Below are 24166 nucleotides of genomic sequence, written 5' to 3'. Positions count from 1 at the left end.
AGAGAATCGCCCACAGATTTGAGTGGCAAAAACGATTGGGCGCAGAATCGAGCCCCAGAATCAACCCGTGTATTCCCAGCATAAGGCCCGGCTCACACTTACGTTTAAAAACTTTGCTGCCAACACGCACATATATATATATATACACACACACACACACACTGCTGCTGACTGACACGCACGCACGCACACACACACCTTAGCACTGGGTCACAAAGCTGACTGGTAATACCAATTTGTATTATACAAACATGCCTAATTAAACTTCACACTTATATAGGATAATAATACAAGTGCTTAAACACTCCAGAATACTAAAAACACTGCAATAAAATGCTACATTATAAAGCATAAATTCCCTGGACAGATTATAGGACCAACACAACAAGCATACCCAGGCAATCAGGGGTGAGCCTGGGGTGCCTGGCACCTGGGTGCAAGATTTTCTCTGGCGCCTATGGGAGTGTTTAAATTAACCGCGCCCAACCACATAACCACACCCATGTCCTGCCTAATCACACCCACACCTTCCACCTCTTTACGCATGCATGTGATACCCCATTCCTACCCCTCTTCCATGGGCTTGCTCCTGGCTGGCTTTGGCTGCCTGCGAGTCTGCTAGTCTCTGGACTGACGCAGGCTGAGAGGTTCTGCGAGTGCGACACAGTCACACACTGCGTATTTATGGCTGCCTGCGGCCACCCTACTCTCGCTCGCTGTCGTCGGCTCCTCCCTACGCCAAGCCCAAGCGTGAGGTGGGCTGCCTGTATCTTTCCCGTTGCGCTGCGCAGCCTGCCAGTGTAGCCAACCTTTCATGTTATTTTTTACTGACAAATACCTAAAAATTTACTGACAAAGATTATTTTTACTGACAAAATTTCCCCACTAAATGCACATAAGAGACACTGTTTCACCAGAAAATGCACGTAATGACAGACAGCTTTTCCCCAGTAAATGCACATAATGAGAGACAGCTTTTCCCCAGTAAATGCACATAATAAGAGATCGCTTTTCACCAGTAAATGCACATAGTAAGAAACCGCTTTTCACCAGTAAATGCACATAATAAGAGACAGCTTTTCCCCAGCAAATGCACATAATAAGAGACAGCTTTTCCCCAGTAAATGCACATAATGAGAGACAGCTTTTCACCAGTAAATGCACATAATAAGAGACCGCTTTTCACCAGTAAATGCACATAATAAGCCCTTTAGGCAGTGAGTGACAGGGAGCCCCTTTAGGCAGTGAATGACAGGGGGCCCCTTTAGGCAGTGAGTGACAGGGAGCTCCTTTAGGTAGTGAGTGAGTGCCAGGGAGCCCCTTTAGGCAGTGAGTGACAGGGAGCCCCTTTAGGCAGTGAGTGACAGGGAGCCCCTTTAGGCAGTGAGTGGGTGACAGGGAGCCCCTTTAGGCAGTGAGTGACAGGGAGCCCCTTTAGGTAGTGAGTGAGTGACAGGGAGCCACTTTAGGTAGTGAGTGAGTGACAGGGAGCCCCTTTAGGCAGTGAGTGACAGGGAGCCCCTTTAGGTAGTGAGTGAGTGACAGGGAGCCCCTTTAGGTAGTGAGTGAGTGACAGGGAGCCCCTTTAGGCAGTGAGTGAGTGACAGGGAGCCCCTTTAGGCAGTGAGGGACAGGGAGCCCCTTTAGGTAGTGAGTGAGTGACAGGGAGCCCCTTTAGGTAGTGAGTGAGTGACAGGGTGCCCCTTTAGGCAGTAAGTGAGTGACAGGGAGCTCCTTTAGGCAGTGAGTGAGTGACAGGGAGCCCCTTTAGGCAGTGAGTGAGTGACAGGGAGCCCCTTTAGGCAGTGAGTGAGTGACAGGGAGCCCCTTTAGGCAGTGAGTGAGTGACAGGGAGCCCCTTGAGCTAGTGAGTGACAGGGAGCCCCTTTAGCCAGTGAGTGACAGGGAGCCCGCCCAGCCACCGCTTCCCCCTTACCTTGCAGGCTGCGGCGTGTCAAACCTCAGGATCAGCGGCGACCCGACCAGTAAGAGCGGGCGCCGGACGCACACGCTCTATATGCGAAAGTGATGTCACTGCCGCATATCAGTGCGGGCGCTGGGTCCTAGCGCCTGCACTATTGGTCGCCGCGGCGCCGCCTGATCGAGGTCTGACGGCTAGAGGGAGGGAGCGAGCGGCGACTAGAGCGGGCGACCCGGGTCCTCCAACACACAGCCCCTGGGGCCCGGGCCCCTCCCCTGCCTCTTCAGGAGGCGGGCCCGGTCGCCACGGTGACCCCTGCGACCGCGGGCCCTACGCCAGTGATTGTGTGGCTGGGTATGGCTGTATAATTGTGTGCAGGGCCGGGCCGAGGCATAGGCTGGAGAGGCTCCAGCCTCAGGGCGCAGTGTAGTAGGGGGCGCACAATTCATTCAGTTGTCATTCCTAATTGTGTATGAAGCAGAAAGAAATAAGAAAAGGGGATACATAGCAGTGACTGCAAGCCAGATAACTAGATATTAAGGTGTTGGGGAGGTTGTGGGACCTGTGGCCCTCTTAGTCTAATAGCAATCAGTGTGTGACGGCTGGGGTGGGAGGCATGGAGGGGCGCACTTTGGTGTCTCAGCCTTGGGTGCTGGAGGACCTTGTCCCTGCTCTGATTGTGTGACTGTGTGATTGTGTGGCTGGGTGTGACTGTGTGATTGTGTGGCTGGGTGTGACTGTGTGATTGTGTGGCTGTGTGATTGTGTGGCTGTATGGCTGTGTGACTGATTGTATGGCTGTGTGATTGTGTGGCTGGGTATGGCTGTGTGATTGTATGGCTGGGTATGGCTGTGTGATTGTGTGGCTGGGTATGGCTGTGTGATTGTGTGGCTGGGTATGGCTGTGTGATTGTGTGGCTGGGTATGGCTGTGTGGCTGGGTGGGACTGTGTGATTGTGTGGCTGGGTGTGACTTTGTGATTGTGTAGCTGACTAGGCTGTGTGATTGTGTGACTGTGGTTTTGAGTGGCTGGGTATGACGGTGGGATTGAGTGACTGTGTGATTATGTGGCTGGGTGTGACTGTGTGTGACTGTGTGATTGCATGGCTGGGTGTGATTGTGTGATTGCGTGGCTGGGTGTGACTGTGTAATTGCATGGCTGGCTGTGACTGTGTAATTGCGTGGCTGGGTGTGACTGTGTAATTGCGTGGTTAGGTGTAACTGTGTGATTGTGTGGCTGGGTGTGACTACTGTATCATTGTGTGGCTGGGTGTGAGTGTGGGATCATGTGGCTGGGTATGGCTGTGGGATCGTGTGGCTGGGTATGGCCAGGCTGTGAGATTGTGTGGCTGTGGGATTGTGTGGTTGGGTATGACTGTGCAGTTATATGGCTGGGTAAGACTGTGTGATTATGTGACTGGGTATGACTGTGGAATTGTGTGGCTGTGGGTTTGTATGGCTGGGTATGACTGTAGGATTGTGTGGCTGGGTAGGACTGTGAGATTGCGTGGCTGTGGGATTGGGTGGCTGTGTAATTTTGTGGCTGGGTATGACTGTGGGATTGTGTGGCTGGGTGTGACTGTGACACACATACTCCCTATATATGAATACTACACACACACACACACACACACACACACACACACACACACACACACACACACACACACACACACACACACACACTCACACACTCACCACACTCACACACACACACACTCACATACACACTCACATACACACTCACACACATACTCCATACACATATAGACATCACCTACACTGTAGGTCCTACATGCTCACATACCACCTACATGCTCACATATATATATATATATATATATGCTCACTCCATATAGATACACACACATACTCCATACATTTACACACAGCACATACACTGTATGCACAGTGGCATAATATGGAATATGTGGCTATGTGATACTCCATATAGATACACACACATCCCACATATACTCCATACAAATACACACATCACACACCTACTCTATACATATACACACATCAGACACATACTCCATACATATACACACATCACACACCTACTCTATACATATAAACACATCAGACACATACTCCATACATATACACACACATCACACACCTACTCCATACAAATACACACAGCACACACATATTCCATACATATACACACATCACACACATACTCCATACATATACACACATCACACGCCTACTCTATACATATACACACATCACATGCCTACTCTATACATATACACACATCACATGCCTACTCCATACATATACACACAGCACACACCTACTCCATACAAATACACAAATCACACACCTACTCCATACATATACACACATCACACACCTATTCCATACACACAGCACACGCCTACTCCATCCATATATTAATACGCCTACTCCATCTATATAAAGACACATACTCCATACATATACACACATCAGACACATAATCCATACATATACACACATCACACACATACTACACAGGGTTCTGTACTATCACCATTACTCTTTGCAGTCTACATGCTCCCACTGGGCAAAATAATCCAGAACTATGGCCTAGGATACCATTGTTATGCAGCTGACACACAACTGTATCTGTCCTTCAAGCCTGGCACACAAGACCCATCAGCATCCATAAATGCGTGTCTAGTGGAATTACAAAATTGGATGAACACCAGCTGGCTGAGGCTGAACTCTGACAAAACAGAGGTGTTGGTGGTAGGTGGTCCACACATGGATAAAGTTCAAAACGCTCACCGCCTCAAACTAGCAATTATGGGAGATACCGTACAGTATAAAGACTCTGTACGAAACCTTGGGGTGATCCTGGATGGAAATCTAAAACTCAGACAGCAGGTATCAGCTGTCGTCAAGGCTTCCTTCTTCCCTCTAAGAAATATAGCGAAAATCGAACACCTTATCCCAGCTGAAGACCTACCTGCCCTGGTTCATGCATTTGTATCCTCCCACCTAGCCTACTGCAACGCCCTGTTCATCGGATCTACAGAAAAGGTTCTGCACCCCTTACAGCTAGTACAGAATGCTGCAGCCAGACTCCTAGCCAATACCCCCCGCAGCTCACACATCACCCCAGTACTGCAAACTCTTCACTGGTTGCCAGTAAAATGAAGAATTAATTTTAAAGAGACTCTGAAGTGAGAATAAATCTCGCTTCAGAGCTCAAAGTTAGCAGGGGCACGTGTGCCCCTGCTAAGCCGCCGCAATAGCGCCGCTAAACGGGGGTCCCTTGACCCCCAACCCCCCACTGCGACACTTGGTCGCAGACTTGGTCGCTCCTGGAGGCAGGGCTAACGGCTGCAGCCCTGCCTCCAGTCGCGTCTGTCAGCGGCGCATCGCCGCCCCGCCCCTCTCAGTGAAGGAAGACTGAGAGGGGCGGGGGAGAGGCGGAGATTCGTGCTGACAGACGCGCGTGGGGCAGGGCTGCGGCGGTTAGCCCTGCCCCAACCAGGAAGCGCTCCCTCGCATTACGGAGGGGATTTGGGGGATCAGGGACCCCCGTTAAGCCGCAGGATAGCGTCGGTTTAGCAGGGGCACACATGCCCCTGCTAACTCTGAGGTCTGAAGCGAGATTTATTCTCGCTTCAGACTCTCTTTAAGATCTGCCTGCTGACATTCAAGGCTCTAAACCACATGGGCCCCAAATACATAGCGGATCCATTGGAACTTTATGCCCCTCCACACACCCTCCGCTCTGCCAACAAGATGAAGCTGGTTATTCCCAGGATACACTTAACATTTGGTGCTCGGGCCTTTTCCTATGCAGCCCCTACTCTATGGAACTCACTTCCACAGTCAGTGAGAGAGGCTCCTTCTCTGGACAGCTTTAAAAAAAGGCTAAAAACTCACCTCTTTTCCATAGCCTTTGAGACTGCATAATGCGAGTCACAGCGCTTTTAGTCCCAAGGGAGAAAATCACACACATACTCCATACATATACACACATCAGACACATACTGCATACATATACACACATTACACACATACTCCATACATATACACACATCACACACATACTCCATACATATACACACATCAGACACATACTGCATACATATACACACATTACACACATACTTCATACATATACACACACCAGACACATACTGCATACATATACACACATTACACACATACTCCATACATATACACACTTACTCCATACATATACACACATCACGCACACTGCATGCACAGAGGCAGTATAGCCACCTGCCAGCAATCTCTTTCATTTCCCTCGCCATCTTTACAGCTCTGTCATTCTCTCTCCTCTTGCGGTGCTGACTTTCCTGGAGAGGAGGGGGGCTGCTGGAATTTTCTTCTCTTCTGAACGCTGTTATCGGCTCTACACAGAACTGTAAGCTGCCCGTAGGAAGAAGAGCAAGCGGGAGAGATCAGGCACTAGCCAGCTCTTTATTTATGTAGTATTTACCAGCTTCCCCTTTAGCCTGGACCCCGGAGCCATCCCTGCTGCGGGTAACACATGGTGCAGTCCACCTCTCCAGCACCGCCCACATGACGTCACTGTCTCTCTGTCTGGTTTAGTAGGCCCACAATCATGGGGAAGACTGCTGACTTGACAGATGCCCAGAAGACAGTTATTGACACCCTCCACAAAGAGGGTAAGTCCCAAAAGGTCATTGCTAAAGAAGTTGGCTGTTCACAGAGTGCTGTATCCAAGCATATCAACGCAAAGTTGAGTGGAAGGAAAAAATGTGGCAGAAAAAGGTGCACAAGCAAAAGGGATGACAGCGGCCTTGAGAAGATTGTTGAGCACAACCCTTTCAACCATTTGGAGCAGATTCATAAGGAGTGGACTGCGGCCGGAGTCAGTGCTTCCAAAGCCACCACACATAGGCGCATCCAGGACATGGGCTACTACTGTCGCTTTCCTAGTGTCAAGCAACTCCTGAACCAGAGTCAAAGTCAGGAGCCTCTTACCTGCATTAAGCAGGAGACAGACTCAGACTGTACTGATCCTCAGTGGTCCAAAGTCCTCCTTTCAGATGAAAGTAAATTTAGCATTTCATTTGGAAATCAACCTCCTAAAGTCTGGAAGAAGGGTGGAGATGCTTGCGGTCCAGTGTGAAGTCTCCACTCAGTGATGATTTGAGGAGCCATGTCATCTGCTGGTGTTGGCCCACTGTGTTCTATCAAGTCCAAAGTTAGTGCAGCTGTCTATCAAGAAATCATAGATTATGTCATGATTCCCTCTGCCGACAAGCTTTATGGAGATGCTGATTTCATTGTCCAGCAGGAGTTGTTGGCACCTGCCCACACTGCCAAAAAGTACCACTACTTAGTTTATTGACCATGGTATCACTGTGCTTGGCAATGGAGAGCAAACTCGCTTGCCCTAAATCCCATAGAGAGTCTATGGGGTATTGTCAACAGGAAGATGAGAGACACTTGACCTAAAAATGCAGATGAGCTGAAGGCTTCTATCAAAGCATCATAGTCCTCCATTCCACCTCAGCAGTGCCATAGGCTGATCACCTCCACACAAAAGAAGCCCTGACAAAGTATCGAGTGTGTACATGGACATACTTTTCAGTAGGTCAACTTTTTTGTATTAAAAATCATCTTTACGGTCCAGCTAATGGGTGGTGGATGTCTCCTCCAACTATTAAAATTAACAAGCTATCCCTAATACCCCCCAACCAATTTCAACCCTATAATGTCCAAGATATTCAAAGCCCTAAACGTTAGACCAACTACGGATCATACTCACTCTCCATAACCCCCCAGCCCTCCCCCCGCTAATACAAGTTACAGGTATTGTTCATTCAGTTCTCCCGTTAATGTGTATTACGTGTATGTTTACGTACTGACTTAGTAATGTACCATTTGCACTGATTATACAAGTTATGTATATAATAACATGAGTTAATGTACTGTTTACTGTGTTTCTCTTTTTTTAATTTTCAATTAAAAAAAAAGATTGGAAAGAAAAAAATTATCATTTTTACTGGTCTTATGCAATATTCGGATTTTCTCAGATACTGAATTTTGGGTTTTCATATAAGCCAAATTCGTCAAAATGAAATGAAATAAATGCTTGAAATATATCAGTCTATGTGTAAGGGATCTCTACAACAGGAGTTTCACTTTTTTGAATTGAATTACTGAAATAAATTAACTTTTTAATGATATTCTAATTTATTGAGACACATCTGTACCCCTTCAGGACTGGCCCCCTTAAAGTAAACCAGAGCTGTTAAAAAAAAGATTTGATACTCACCCGCTGCTTCCTCCTGCAGCATAAACCCGTCTGAGTCCCACGGAGGCCCGCACATGCGCAGAAGATCTATACCGGACCCGACTGAGCCTATTACCAGATCTAAATAATTATCAGGGATGTACTGAGAACACAGGAAACCAAAAAATTGAAAAAATACTTTTTCTTTTTAATTTGCAAAATCGTGCAGAAATTTGTATACAAGAATTTTAATCACGTAAAAAAGTGCATATAGTTGATTGTCACACTAAATAAATAAATAGTAGAGTCATCGAGAAAGTAAAAGCCGCTTTCATTTAATCAAATAAACATTTTATTTTATTTTAGACACACTTGCCCTTATTCCATTCACTTTTTCTCCTAAGCTTTCACCTTGGAGGAAAATGTTCATCTTTTGTTTAAGATGCACTTAAAGCGGACCTGAACTCTTGCACAGGAGACAAGGAGAACACAGAGAAATTCACCCTGTGTGTATTTATAGAGAACAGCCTGTCTAATTCTCCCGTCTCAGCAAGTAATGAGCTAGTGTAGTAATATGGAGTTAGCTGACTGCCGACTCTGCCGAATTCTGAGGTAACATGTAAATACCGGTGATTAACCCTTTCTGTGCTCCCAGGATACCAGGGAGCAACTACTCTACAGAATCTCAGTAGGAGTTCTATTAGCTATAACAAGAAAATGTTTTTCTCTAAAGGTTATTATGCCATTGCTTATTTTTTAGAGCAGAGAGGAAGTTCTGAGTTCAGGTTCGCTTTAAATTAAAAAAAAAATACCAAAAAGAGAAAAACTACTGTCAAAATTATTTTGACTGTTTTCTTGCTTTCTGGTGGCTTAAAAAGGTATTTTATTGATATGGTGTTAAAATATCACTGGGCCCGCTCAGCTGAGTCACAGGCCACTGCGCATGCACAGTCCTGACCTTGCGCACCCCCAGATCACACTCCTGGAGCCGGGAGCATTCTGCACACGAGCAGTTCCTTAAAGGGGCACTATGGCGAAAAATTGTAAAATGTAAAATATGTGCAAACATAGACAGAAGGGTGAGAGCCCTGCCCTTGCGAGATTGTAAGTTTGCAAGGGCAGGGCTCTCACCCTTTTGTATCATGGAATGTTATTTGAATTGCTTGCACTCTGTTATACATTTATACATTTTAGTCATCATGTTAAATTTGCTATTGTAATCACCTGTTCTGTGTTTTGTACTAGTGATCATATTTGATGTATATCATTGTCTGTATCATTATGTATACCGGTACCTTGTTTGTTTTCTTACATTGTACAGCGCCATGGAATATGTTGGCGCTTTATAAATAAATAATAATAAATATAAGAAATAAGAAGTACGTTTTTTTCCAGAGTAAAATGAGCCATAAATGACTTTTCTCCTATGTTGCTGTCACTTACAGTAGGTAGTAGAAATTTGACAGAAGCGACAGGTTTTGGACTAGTCCACCTCTTCATAGGGGGTTCTCAGCAAGGCTTTTATTCTTTATAAAGATATTACTAAAAAGGATTTAAACAATGATGTTGGCCAGCTGCCCTGCTCCCAACACAGTTTTTGGGCAGTTGGACAGAGCAACTGCCATTCACTAAGTGCTTTTGAAAATAAATAAATCCCTGAGAATCCCCCATGAAGAGATGGACTAGTCCAAAACCTGTCGCTTCTGTCAGATTTCTACTACCTACTGTAAATGACAGCAACATAGGAGAAAAGTCATTTATGGCTTTTTACTCTGGAATAAACATACTTCTTATTTGTTTGTTTGCACATACTGTATTTTTAATTTTTTTCGCCATAGTGCCCCTTTAAGGCTGTATCATGCTTGCAGGACCACTATCTATGTGCTAGCTGAGAAAACCAGGGTACACACATACAATCAAATTACTTGCCACTACACTGAAAGGAAAAAAAATTAAAACAACTTTTGTTTAACCCTCTAAAATGCCTATTAAGCCACCAGTTAGTAATAAAATGCTCAGAATAATTTTGACTACTTTTTCGCCTTCTTTTTGGTACTTTTTTTTAATTGACAGTACTTTTTCAACTTTTTTCTGGTACTTTTTTAATTGCAGAGTGCACAGCATATATGTGAAACCAAACGAAATGCACATACGGTAAACACGGGGACAGCATACAAACTCCATGCAGATAGTGTTTTGGCCCAGATTTCCACTAGGGATTTGGGACCCAAGTGCTGCAAGGAGACAGTCCTGCCCACTATGCCACCATTCCCTCCACTACATACACTTTATTCACACATCCCTTCTAGCTGTGATCACAGGAATAAGCTCACAGTTGGCTTTCAAACCAAATGGTCTGCGCAGGGGCAAAGGTCATGCACACACAGTTTAAATTGCATTCTATCCCAGCTGTGTAGGCTGCAGCGAATATGTCCAGCCTGCAATTGCTGATGTAGACATCACCACAAACTGAAGCAAGAAATGACTGTATGAGACATATACAGAGCTGTGCATTAGGGAAGGTGGAGTTTTTGTCTGTGGTTTATAGGCAAGAGGCTGATTCTCCAATCTCCACCAGTGCTGCTCTGCAAGAACGCCTCTAGGAGGCTGTATATAGGATAGTACAAGACTGCGAGCTGAATGGGGCCGGTGTGCGAGGATCTGTGCCATACATGCCTGTACGTCCTGAACGGATAACTGCAGCTACTTCCAGCCTCCCTGTACAGCAAGAGGAGCTGCAGGTAAGTGACTGTCCTTTGTCACCTCTAAAGGAATGTCACATCCCACAACTGATGGAACCAGGGCATTGAAAATGGAACAATGCTGTTCATTTTGTTATAATATCAATTGACAAAACCATGCCAAATGCAAATATTTCCTTTTTATTTTTACTTTAAGCTGATCATACACTAAACAGCTTTATTGTACAACCATTATTTTTCTGTATTTATATAGCGCTGACATCTTCCGCAGCACTTTACAGAGTACATAGTCATGTCACTGACTGTCCTCAGAGGAGCTCTAATCACTACCATATTATTATTATTATGTACAGTATATACAGGTAAAACTCGAAACATTAGAATATCGTGCAAAAGTGTATTTATTTCAGTAATTTAACTTACAAGGTAAAACTAATATGTGAAATTGACTCATTACATGCAAAGCGAGATATTTCAAGCCTTTATTTGTCATAATTTTGATGATTATGGCGTACAGCTTATGAGAACCCCAAAATCAAACTCTCAGACCATTAGAATATAATAAGGTTCAATATGCTAGGCTCAACGTCTCAGACTGTAATGAGCCTATTCATGCAAAACACCTGAAAAGGGTTCCTATTTCATATATTAGTTTCCCTTAAAATTAATTAAAAAAAATGAACTTTTGCACGACATTCAAATTTTTTGAGTTTCACCTGTATATAGCACTGACATGTTCAGCAGCGCTGCACAGAGCATTGAGTCATGTCACTGACTGTCCTTCCGAGGAGCTCACAATCTAATCCCTACCATAGTCAATTGTCCTTATTGTAAATAAACTAAGCCCAATTTTGGGAGGGAACCAATTCACTTGTTTGTATGTTTTGGGGATATACTTTTTAAAGGGGCACTATGGCGAAACATTTTAAATTTAAAATATATACAAATAAGAAGTACATTTTTTCCAGAGTAAAATGAGCCATAAATGACTTTTCTCCTATGTTGCTGTCACTTACAGTAGGTAGTAGAAATCTGACAGAAGCGACAGGTTTTGGACTAGTCCATCTCTTCATAGGGGATTCTCAGGGATATCTTTATTTTCAAAAGCACTTAGTGAATGGCAGTTGCTCTGTCCAACTGCCAAAAAACTGTGTAGCGAGCAGGGAAGCTGGCCAGCATCATTGTTTAAATCCTTTTTAGTAAATATCTTTATAAAGAATAAAAGCCTTGCTAAGAATCCCCTATGCAAAGATGGACAAGTTCAAACCCTGTGGCTTCTGTTAGATTTCTACTGCCTACAGTAAGTGACAGCAACATAGGAGAAAAGTAATTTATGGCTCATGTTACTCTGGAAAAAATGTACTTCTTATTTGTATATGTTTGCACATATTTTAAATTGTACAGTTTTTCACCATAGTGCCCCTTTAAGGCCTCTTTTCCATGGACTGTTGATAGGCAGTAAAATGCCTCTCAAACTCTCACAACTGCTCACTGCTGCCTGGTAACTGCTCACTGCTGCCTGGCAACTGCTTGTTGAGCACACAGCTTAACAGTCCATGGAAAAGAGGCCTTAAAGTGTGTCTGCACCTGGGATGTATGTCGCCCATCAGTGATCGGGTCATACTCATTATCGGCCACCTCAGCCAACTTTAGTCAAGTGTGTTTAGGACTTTTTTTCTAAGGTCTTGCCTAAACAAATTCAAATGCAAAGTATATTTATTCTGTTGATCATAGAGATATGAATTCAAATTTTTACTTTAGTCCCGATCTGATTCCGATCATTAACGGGATCGATTTTGTGCGGTACTGATTGGGAGTAGATCAGAAATTATTGATTCAACCCATAGATCTGACAGGAAATTGCATGGTGTTTATCAGGCATAATTTATTTTCTAGTAATCTTTATACTGCAGTACATAGCTTTAGTAAGAACAGGTTCACATTAGACACAACCGTTGGCATTACATGTTATCATAATGCTCCTGCGTTTGTTGCAGAGTCTGCTAGCCATCTGGCGTGTAGGCGTACTGTTTACCTAATGAATGGCAACGCAATCTGCTATCTGGGAAAATGGAAACAGCAGGACTTCCACAACAATCGAAAAACAGATCAACCTGAACCAATCTATATATATAAAATCGGATGTGTGCGTGTATGTGTATATGCCACGATCACTCGAAAACGGCTTGACCGATTTGAACGAAACTTGGTATACAGATCCCTTACTACCTGGGATGATATGTTCTGGGGCTCTCACGGCCCCCCTACACACCTGGGCGGAGCTATAAACGGCAAATCAGATTTCACCCATTCATGTCAATGGAAAAAATGGAAAAGGCTGTCATTCTCACAGTAATCAAGCCAGAGTCCCCAAACTTGGCACAGTTGGTCACTTGGTGACTGAGGTTACAAATCCAGAAAAAGTGGGTGTAGCATAAAACAGCCAATCAAATTTCAGCCATTCATTTTCAATGGGAAACTATAAACTGCAGTCATTCTTAAACTGTTAATGGCAGGGTTTTCAAACTTGGCACACTTGGTCACTGGGTGACTGGGATTAATATTCAGGAAAATAGGTGGAGCCTACAACAGCCAATCAAAATTCACCTATTGATTTTCAAGCACCGGCGTAACAATAGGGGATGCGACCCCTGCCCCCGTGGGGAGCACGGGGCCCCCCTACGGCCCGCTCAGGGACTCTTTGGGGGGCAGGAGGGGTCGCAACATAAGAGGAGAGCGTGGCCACAGATCGGTGGGGAGGGGGGACATTCCCCCCCCCTCACCTTGGGCTCTCCTCTCAGTGTGCCCCCTCCTGCAATCAATATGGGCAGCGGGCGGGCGGCGGCAGGCTGGACACATACCTCCTTAGCACCGGTGGTCTCCCATCAGTAAGTGCTTTATGCTACTTCCTGTGTAAACAGGAAGTAACATGAAGCTCTTAGAGATCGGAGACCTCCAGCGCTAAGGAGGTATGTGTCCAGTCTGCCGCCGCTGCCCCTATTGATTGCAGGAGGGGGGCGCTCTGAGAGGAGAGCCCGAGGTGAGGGGGGGGGGAATGTCCCCCCTCCCCACCGATCTGCGGCCAAGCGCTCTCCTCTTATGTTGCGACCCCTCCTGTCTCCCCCCCGGATCTTTTTTTGCAGGGGGGGCCCGGGATTTCTAGTTACGCCCCTGTTTTCAAGGGGAATATTTAAACTGCTGCCATTCTTACACTGTTAATGGCAGAGGCTTAAAACCTGCTACAGTCGGTCATTGGGTGACTAATGTTCAAATTCACTAAAGGGGCGGGGCCACGAACAGCCAATCAGATTTCATTGGCGCATAAACTGCTTCCATTCATACATTTTTGATGCCAGGAACCTGAAAGCTGAAAAACTTGGTCATTGAGTGACAAGTGACATTGTGTGTCAAGGTTACAAAAAGTGGGCAGAGCCAAAAACAAATCTGTGGGCTGCAGCCATTCTTACACTGTTAATGGCAGGGTTCTCAAACTTTGCACAGTTAGTTACTGGGTGACTGGGATTAATATTCAGGAAAATGGGTGGAGCCTACAACAGCCAAATCAAAATTCACCTGTTGCTTTTTGAGGGGAATATTTAAATTGCTGCCATTCTTACACTGTTAATAGATGCCTCAAACCTGGTACAGTTGGTCACTGGATGACTGAGGCTCAAATTTAGAAAAGGGGCGGAGCCACAAACAACAAGTCAGATTTGTTTCATTGCACTGGGAAAATACAAATTATTGATGTCAAGGACCCCAAAGCTCACAAACTTGGTCATTGAGTGACTGTGTAATAAGGTTACAAAAAGTGGGCGGAGCCAAGAACTAGATTTTTTTACATGGAAAAATATAAACTGCAACTATTCTTACACTGTTAATGGCAAGGACTGGGATTAATATTCAGAAATGTAGTGTTAACAATTAATATAGTGTTAACCTATCCCAATGTCTAATAAGATTGGCCAATTAAACTAGCAAGGTTACAGGCAGTGGTCAAACTTGAAATCGAAGGAGTTTATTTATGCTTTCCTATCAGACTGCTGGATTTCAGGAGCCATCTGCGATTCTGAATAGCATTTAAAAAAGATACAACCTGCACTACTTTTCCACTTAATGCATGTGTTTCCTCATTGAAAATCACTGGCTAGTGTAAAAAAAAGTCTGCTTTTAATCACAGAAAAATGCACATATCATGTGGAGAAATGCTTGCCAGGAATCGTCTGCGTTTTCACACAGACACACGAGTGATCCCGCCTTTAGGCCGCGTATAAATGGCTGTTGCGTACCAGCAGCAACAGAACGAAACAGCCGCGCCGCATGTTCTCCTAATGTTACATTAGGTGCAGTGAGGCATAAAGTCAATGTAAGGGCTCGTTCACACTTGAGCTGGAATCGCGCGATTCCAGCTCACCGCAAACCGCTAGCGGTTTTTAGAAACCGCTAGCCCATGTAATCTTATGGCAGTGGTCTCACTGCCGCGATCGCAGCATTTTGCGGTTTGCGTTAACCCCAAACGCGTTACATGCAGTGTTTTGCTGGCGATTCAGTATAGAACCGCTAATCGCGGTCGCTCCCAAAACGCTACTTCATCCAGTAATTTTTTTTTTAACATTTAATGCGGAAAAATCACTCCCGCAAAACGCTAGTGGTAATCGCTAGCTTTTTGCGATCCTAGGTGTGAACAGGGCCTCAAGTATGTTGGAAATTATCTATCGAACCATCTACCTCTCAAAAAAATCTCATAGTGTATTCCCAGCATTCCATAGTGCACTGTGCAATTCAGAGGAGTATTCCGTGGTCCATTCCCACAAGCTGAAAATATGGCAGTTCATTCTTACATGGAAACCCCATATCACCTCCCTTCCTATTGGAAATTTATGTCCCTTTTGAATTTTTTTGCAGAGCCTGGGGATGAATGAGCCTGTCAGCCATCACCAGTTCTCAGACCAGCATGACATCAGAGGGAACACTCAACATGAGATTCTGAGTTACGAAAGTGATAATGCTAAAACTCAGTTTCTAAATAACAAATGACTACATAAAGAAAACTTTTTTCGGTATTTATTTTAAAGTGGTCTGAAAGTCAGCATTTCTACTTTGCTCTAAAAGATTCCTCACAGCTTGAAAGCTACGATCGCAGACTTTTTTTTTTTTTAGCAGAACATCACCGAAAGGGTTAAACAAAGCACTTAGTCCTGCTATTCAGCTTCAAATCCACATCCAAACTGGAGATGACAGTAGTATCTTTGTTTACTTTCCAATGTTGTCACAATGTGTGTAAACACAGTGTAACGGGAAAAAGAGCTCTCGCTAGGAATCGCTCTGTTCTTCACACACACACACACACACACACACACACACACAAACACAGTTCAGAATAGCTCATTAGAAGATGTTAATATATAATAAAAAGCAGTTTGAATAAAAGGCAATGCCAGCTTTCAGGGCAAGATAAACTACACTTTGGAAACTTGTAATTAGTAAACAGACAATATTACTTATGCACAAAAGCAAATATGATAACTGTATGAGTAATAAAAAGTAGGAAAACCCATTTTTATTGAATGTTATGTCGGAGTTTTAGACCACTTTAATCATAGGAGCTTACAATCAAATGTTATACTGCGATAAACATTAGCAAGCAAGTTAGAGCCGAGCTGCCCCCTGTACTCCTGGGCTATGGCGATTGCTACTTCACGTATTGGGGCCAACCTAACACTGGCAGATTTCATCACGTTGATTGAATTTGCCAGCAGTACAGACTCCTTAGGGATGGTCATGTGATGCAAATCGTTCCGAATTTGCATGATCCTTTTGCCAACTCTCAGTTATTTACATCTCATTGATCATAAGGAAATTAATGGAATTCTCTTCCATATGAGTAGGGTAAAAAAAAAAAGGACATTCTGTCGAAAAGCTGAGTATCTCAATCATTTTATTATTTTACAGACGTTATTTCTAGGTTTTTGTTTATTGAGACCTTGTTACAAAAGTAGCGATGGTCAATCCACTGTCAACTTGGCTCCACTTTCAAACTGCTTAGAGACTCTGAAGCGAGAATAAATCTCGCTTCAGAGCTCATAGTTAGCAGGGCACGTGTACCCCTGCTAAACCGCCGCTATCGCGCCGCTAAACGGGGGTCCCTTCACCCCCAAACCCCCCACTGCAACACTTGGTCGCAGACTTGGTCGCTCCTGGAGGCAGGGCTAACGGCTGCACCTCTGCCTCCAGTCGCGTCTATCAGCGGCGCATCGACGCCTCTCCCCCGCCCCTCTCAGTGAAGGAAGACTGAGAGGGGCGGGGGAGAGGCGGACATACGCGCTGACAGACGCGCGTGGGGCAGGGCTGCGGCGGTTAGCCCTGCCCCAACCAGGAAGCGCTCCCCCGCTGCACGGAGGGGGATTTGGAGGTGAAGGGACCCTCGTTAAGCCGCAGGATAGCGGCGTTTTAGCAGGAGCACACGTGCCCCTGCTAACTATGAGGTCTGAAGCGAGATTTATTCTCGCTTCAGACAGAGAATCTGTTTTTTTTTTAAAAACGTCCCCTGGGAATACTTACCTCGAGAGGGGGATGTCTCTGGATCCTAACGAGGCTTCCTCCGTTCTCCTCCGTCCCTCCGTTAGCCTGTCCGGGTCTCCCGAAGTGCGGCGAGGTAAATATTATCTACCAGGATCCTGTGCAGGTGCTCTAGCTGCTCTTCCTTTGGGTGAGGCGGAAATAGCCAAACCCGTTGGATCCGCTCTACTGCGCAGGAGTGAGTCCTATTTCCGCCTCACCCAAACAAAGATCCACTACTGCGTCTGCGCTGGATCCCAAAGAGCAAGCCCGCAGCGCATTTCAGTGCAGAAATGTAAATTGTGGCATTGCATAAGGTACCTGCAGTGCTATCGGGTGCCAAAATGTACTATGTCTGCTGCTAATCAGGCACCTCCGACCGCTGAAATTTACCTTCCTTCCCACATATAGCTTTGCGGCAGAGGAGGGGGTTAGTGTTTAGGAGGGGGAGCTGGGTTAGGCATCAACAGGGGAGGGGAGGGTTAGGCACCGGGGGGGGGGGAGGGGGTCTTAGGTTTAGGCACCGGGGTTGGGTTTTAGGGTTAGGCACCACTGGGGGGGTTAAGGTTAGGCATCGGTAGAGGGAGGGTTCTGTGTGAGAGTAAGGTTAGGTTTAGCCATAGTAAAATATCGGTAAATATTACCAATATTTCACTATCAGAATCCAGCAGTAGAGTATTGCTAATTGCATTGATATTCTACTAGCGGCTAGCAGCAATCCTTGCAACCTTTTTTTCCAGGTTCTTTTTTTAAAGTGTACCCCTCAGGCTGCTGGATGGGCTTTTTAAGTATCCTCTGACTACGCTATCACAAACCTGTACTTCTTTTATCAGGTGAAACGTGTGAAATGTTCAGTTTCAGCCGTGTATTCAGAGGTATGTCCTGTAATTCAGCTTTCACGGTGCTGAAAATGGAACACGAGAAGGCAGAGGTGGTCTCTCCCCACTACTGTCTATTGCAGCGAATAGGGAAACGGGAATAGTGGTCAGACAGCCAGACTTTCAATTTCACCAGAAAATACATCTACAAAGGCATCCACAGGCTGAGTGCACACATAACATAACGGGAAAGGCTGCGTTTTATGTGTATGTTATGTGCATTTTTTGTGCATTTTCACTGCGTTTGCAATGCGTTTTGTGTGCGTTTTAATGCATTTGTGATTCGCAAATACAAAACGCATATGCGGTTTGTATGCGTTTTCCTTGCATTTTTATATATCCATTGATGCAAATCACTAGGAAGACAACAGGAAGCGGAAATACAGCCCCAAAAAATTTTTTCTGGGAAAAGCGCATATAAAAACGCATGGAACACTCAACCCTTTATGCAACATACCTCATATCGAATTAGCACTTGGTCAAAGTGTGAATCTCGCACCTATCTCAAAATCGAATATGTCATGTAATAGTTGTTAAGTTTGCTTATCTGAGACACTTGGCTCTCTACCTGTTATGTGTTTAATCCCCTTTCCTCCACTCCCTTCCCTACCCCCCCCCCCCCCCCCCCGTCCTTCCCTCTCCCCACACCACCTAACACCCCTCTCCTCCTCCTAACCACTTCCCTCCTGGTCGTGAGTTTTTATGTCGGCCCAGTTGGTAAGAAATGTTTGCTCTGTATGTTACAATAAGACTTGTCCTGTAATTGCATTTCTAATCTTGGCTGGATATCCCTATTGTTGTAACCTACCTTTTCTTAATAAAAACTGATTTTTTGAGAAAAAAAAAAAAACGCATGGAAAACGCGTTTTACGCAACGATGACGTTTATGCTATGTGTGCACCCAGCTTCAAGGGAGAAAATTAGGTGCTTTAAACTAGGCAAGTTTTTGTCCCTGATTTACTGAGCTGGGAGAACAGCAGAGAGTCTGTGTGGTCCGGCAACCCAGACTACATATTTTAAAGATAATTTACTGTTAGGATTGCATTGCATGATGTACTGGTTGAGGGCTCTGCCTCTGACACAGGCAATTAGAGTTCAAATCTCGACTCTTCCTGTTCAGTTAACCAGCACCTAAGTATTCAGTAAGGAAACCTTGGTCAAGACTCCGTAACACTGCTACTACCTATAGAGCGTGTCCTAGTGGCTGCAGCTCTGGCGCTTTGAGTCTGCCAGGAGAAAAGCGCAATATAAATGTTATATGTCTTGTCTATTTGGTAGCAGAAGTAGTGCTAATAGTTGTCTGTTTCTGCATTCTGTTCAGTGCTAGCAAGTTAGGGATGATCAATGAGGTGCAAATATTTCCTGCTCATGCAGGAAAATCACGGTAAAATCATAGCTGGGATTTTTCTACAAATGTTGCCGCAATTTTGATGTAGGTCAATGGATGCGTTTTTTAAAACAGAAAACGATCCGCAAAATGCTTTTCGGTGTGTCAGGGCCGTTTGATTTACACTATCCACTCCTGTTGATAATTGGGCAGGCCCTAGAGGAGTACTGTAGGGGGGTCGGGGAAAAAAGAGTTGAACTTACCTGGGGCTTCTAATGGTCCCCCGCAGACATCCTGTGCCCGCGCAGCCACTCTCCAATGCTCCCATGCCGGCCTCCAGTTCACTTCTGGAAGTTCCGACTTTAAACTCGGGAAACCACTCCGCCTGCGCGGCCGCACCCTCGCTCCCGCTGATGTCACCAGGAGTGTATTTTGCAGGACCAGTACAGTCTGCGCCTGCGCAGTACGCTCCTGGTGACGTCAGCAGGAGCAAGGACACGGCCGCACAGTGGTTTTCCGACTTTAAAGTCGGAAATTCCAGAAGTGATTCGGAGGCGGGGCCGGAGCATCGGTGAGTGGCTGCGCGGGCACAGGACGTCTGTGGGGGATCATTAGAAGCCCCAGGTAAGTTCAACTCTTTTTCCCCCTACCCCCCCTGCAGTAGTCCTATTCTCAACAGGCAATGCTCCTGATTAGTGCTACTCGGATACCCCTTTTCAAAATACGGGTCGGATATCCAACCTCAGTATCCAGAGTATCTGGTGGATTCGGATATCTGGATAGAAAAACCGGAAGTGGCCTTTAAATTGCTTTAAAAGGGGCTTTTAGGGTAAATGAGGCATGTATGATCATTATTTTTTAATGGGAAACACTAATTGATGATGTGGGGACTTAAAATCCTCCCCTCAAAAAAAAATGGCTGTCAATTAACATAAGGCCTAGGTTCCAGGCAGCGGTCGTGCAGCCCACATTGTGTCAAAAGTCCAACCGCACAACTGCGACATGACAGTTTTAAGCCCAGACACCTCCAAAAAATGACACAGCAATTGTGTTTTGGGTTAAATATAGGTGGTATCAGCAGCAGTTGCCTGTGGCACCCTGGCCTGGCAGCGGGAGCAGCAAAGGCAGCAGGAGCAGGGCAGTGCAGCAGCAGCATGTGTAACGTGTGCCAGGAGCATGCCGGACGTGGCACTTGGCACGTGTCACTTGTCACCTGGCACTTGACACGTGGCACTTGGCACATGTCATGTGGCACTTGGCACGTGTCACATTGGCATGTGTCACATGGCACTTGGCACGTGTCACTTGTCACTCGTCACTTGGCATGTGTCACGTGTCACTTGGCATGTGTCACGTGGCACTTGGCACGTGCCAAGTGCCACGTGACACGTGCCAAGTGCCGAGTGACAGTCAGACAGCAGAGGAGAAGACACTAGTGCACACTAACTGTCACACTGGCACTGCTCAGCAGCACAGCAGTTCTGTAGAAAGCTAACGCAGTAGTACTACTACTCTAACAACTACTAGCACTGACTGCAGTACTACAGTACTAACTACACAATAACACAGTAATCCTCCAATTCCCTAATCCCTAACCTAACCTAAACTGTAACTAGCTAAGGCTAATAGCTGGCCAGCACAGCACAGACACATAGCAGCTGCAGCAGCCCTGAGCACATGCTCTGAGTGTCACACAATGAAATCAAGCTAATTAACAATACAACAATAGTGTAGTGATAGTGAAGGGGTTAATCACTGAACAGCTTTAGGTTACTGTGTACAGCACTTGCTAGGCCAGCAGCACTGGAGCACACATTCTGACTGTCTCTCACACAATGAAATCAAGCTAATTAACGATTTAACAATAGTGTAGTGATAGTGAAGGGGTTAATCACTGAACAGCTTTAGGTTTATCACTGTGTACAGCACTTGCTAGGCCAGCAGCACTGGAGCATGTCTCTCAGTGAACATTCACAAGCAAGGGACGATATATCTCATCATGGCAGCCCTCATTATTATACAGGGGGTTGGCCAGTGTTCCTTTCTGTGATTGGGTGCCAGGGCTTAGGCTGGGAGCCATCTGATTGGATCAATGAGGTCAGGTGGGGCTGGCCAGGGTTCCCCTCTGTGATTGGTTGCTAGGGCTTAGGCTGGGAGCCCTCTGATTGGCTCAATGACGTCCTGGACCTCTTACAGTATCTCAATAGTCGGATATCCGCAGTATCCATGGATATCCGCATTGCCCAGGCAACTATCTGCAGATAGCTATCCGGATTTAGGCCCAGGTATCCGGAATCCGAATCCGTCCGGATAGCTGAAAAATGGTCGGATATCCGGAATCTGGATGAGCAGCACTGCTCCTGATAAACACACAATCGATCCTGTTGATAAACAGACAAGTGGCATTGCATTGTGAGCTTTTCTAAACAGGGTACTGCATCGTACTGCTAAGGCAGCAGACAAAGCAGTTTACAGGGCAAGACAAGGACTGTCAGATATCACATAAGGTATCTGCAATCAAGTCCATAACTTTATGTAATCCTTCCTTATTTTCGGCTTTCTATCATGTTCCCAGTACGAATCATGGAGCAAAGAAGATTGTATATAAAATATTGACAGAGTATGGCAGTCACAGATAATCTAGAAAGCTTGACTCACCCCTATTTTACGACTAAACTTACTGTGATTGGCTGGAGAACTGTGGTCCTCCCTGATTTTCTGCCCCCTAAAAAAAAGTCCTTTCAGGAATTGTGCAGGAGTCATTGCTTATGCAGCTGGATGAAAGAAACATTAATTTGTGATGTTTTCATTGGTCCTGACGGAAAAAAAAGTTATTGTTAAACCTATTGAATAAATAAAATAATGGCATAAAACCTAATAAGCAAACACAAATAAATAGTCCTTTTATAGGTATTGTATTGGAATAATGTTCTTTTTATTTCAGGTTCTATGCGGAGGAGCCCAATATGCATCCATCCCAAGATTGCTGAACCTCCCTCAGTGTTCTGCCTATGGAGAAACAGGCCTGGCTATACTGCACAGCTATTCATGTCTCCTTTCTGTATCATCTGATTCACTCACTTTCCGGTCAGTTAAAAAGCAACTATGTTTTGTGTTTTCCTACTTTGTATTACCCATACAGTTATTATATTTGCCTTTGTGCACAATTAATATTGTCTGTCTACAAATTAGAAATTCCCAAAGTTCAGTTTATCTGCTCTGAAAGCTGCCATTGTATTTTATTGCATATTTGCTGTATTTATATATTAAAATCTACCTAGAGATCACTTCTCAACTGCACACATACTAGAAGCAGGGAGAGCTCGGTTTCAGCACTTTGATAATGTTTACTAAATGTATATGACAAAGGAATGTAAACAAAAAGATAATGTTATCATCTCTTCGGATGTGGCCAGAAGCTGCCCACTAAAGCAAGGAGCTTCCCACTGAACAAACTTCAATGCTATTTTGCTACAATTTTTTTGTGGTAGTAGATTGCACTTGCCCCTTTAAAAATAATCCAAGACCAAGTCCCATATATTCCAATCAAAATCAAAATTCAAAATTCCAATCAATGTGTTTTCCTAGTCCTGTGTAGGTACTTAGTTGCAGAGCATGTTTTGATCTTGCTTCTTGATTGGTGAATGTCACCAATCAGTCACCCACCTGCTACTTCCTGTAGCACAGACTCCCAGGGATGCAAACTCTAATTTTCCCAGACTGCTCTGTCTGTGCTCCACCTCCTTGCAGTCTGAACAACCTAGTGAAGCTACTCCGCGCTGAAGCCACCCAATCTGTTACTGCTCCAGACAAGCTCCTTCTGGTCACGTAAAACAGGATCTTCAGCTGTAGAAGTCTTGCTGGATAAACACAGAAACTGTATTTAGGCCGTCTGCATACTAAATCCTTAGATGGTATAGGCTACTCTGCTGGGGTTGGGTTGTAAATGCTAAAATGAGGAAGCGGAGATATGAGAATGTTGTAGACAGTGCATTCAAGTGTAACTGTCGGGCATCAAATAAAAAATCAATTCTTTATTTTTATCTGGTAAACAAGTAATAAGGATGCTAACCGGGCAATCCAAAATTAAAATCACTATTTACTTTTATATTGCTTTACTAGTTGATAAATGATCATTCCCCAGTTTACCTGACTCTTATTCGGCACAAACAAAATTTGCTACACAAAAAGTAAGTTGCAGGGCATGCTGGGTTGTCCTTTTTTGCTTCTCTACTTCCCCTCAGACTTAACTAATGCAGCCTGATTGGCTGAAGCCTCTTTCCCTCCTTTTTTCCCCTCCTACACCCCTGTTCCTCTCTGATTGGCCAATATTTCTCATGCTGAGACAATGCACTTTCTATAGTGAAGGGTGAGAAAATCAGGCAGAGGAGAGTAAGGGAGGAAAGGACATCAGGATTGGCTTCAAAATAGCCACAGTTAAAATGGGAAATGCTAAGAAGGATTTTCTCTTTTTTTTTTTTTTTACTGTAGACAAATCACTAAAATCAAAACGTGGACAGTGCAATACATATGTTATGTA

The 24166-nt window shown here is 44.9% G+C and overlaps 1 protein-coding gene across 1 annotated transcript in view; it reads left to right on the top strand.

Moving 5' to 3' along the window:
- The first annotated feature begins 10816 nt into the window (after positions 1-10816).
- LOC137522426 (interleukin-12 receptor subunit beta-2-like) overlaps positions 10817-24166 on the top strand; it is a 78640-nt gene continuing 65290 nt past the window's right edge. Inside the window, exons 1-2 of the mRNA XM_068242481.1 lie at positions 10817-10902; positions 22571-22713. Of these exons, the coding sequence (XP_068098582.1) occupies positions 22638-22713 (76 nt within the window). The 5' untranslated portion in view covers positions 10817-10902; positions 22571-22637. The remainder of the gene's footprint in view (positions 10903-22570; positions 22714-24166) is intronic.

Source organism: Hyperolius riggenbachi, chromosome 6 (genome assembly GCF_040937935.1).
Source record: "Hyperolius riggenbachi isolate aHypRig1 chromosome 6, aHypRig1.pri, whole genome shotgun sequence".
In the NCBI taxonomy this organism is placed as follows: Eukaryota; Metazoa; Chordata; class Amphibia; order Anura; family Hyperoliidae; genus Hyperolius; species Hyperolius riggenbachi.
This window is presented reverse-complemented; position numbering and strand designations above follow the sequence as displayed.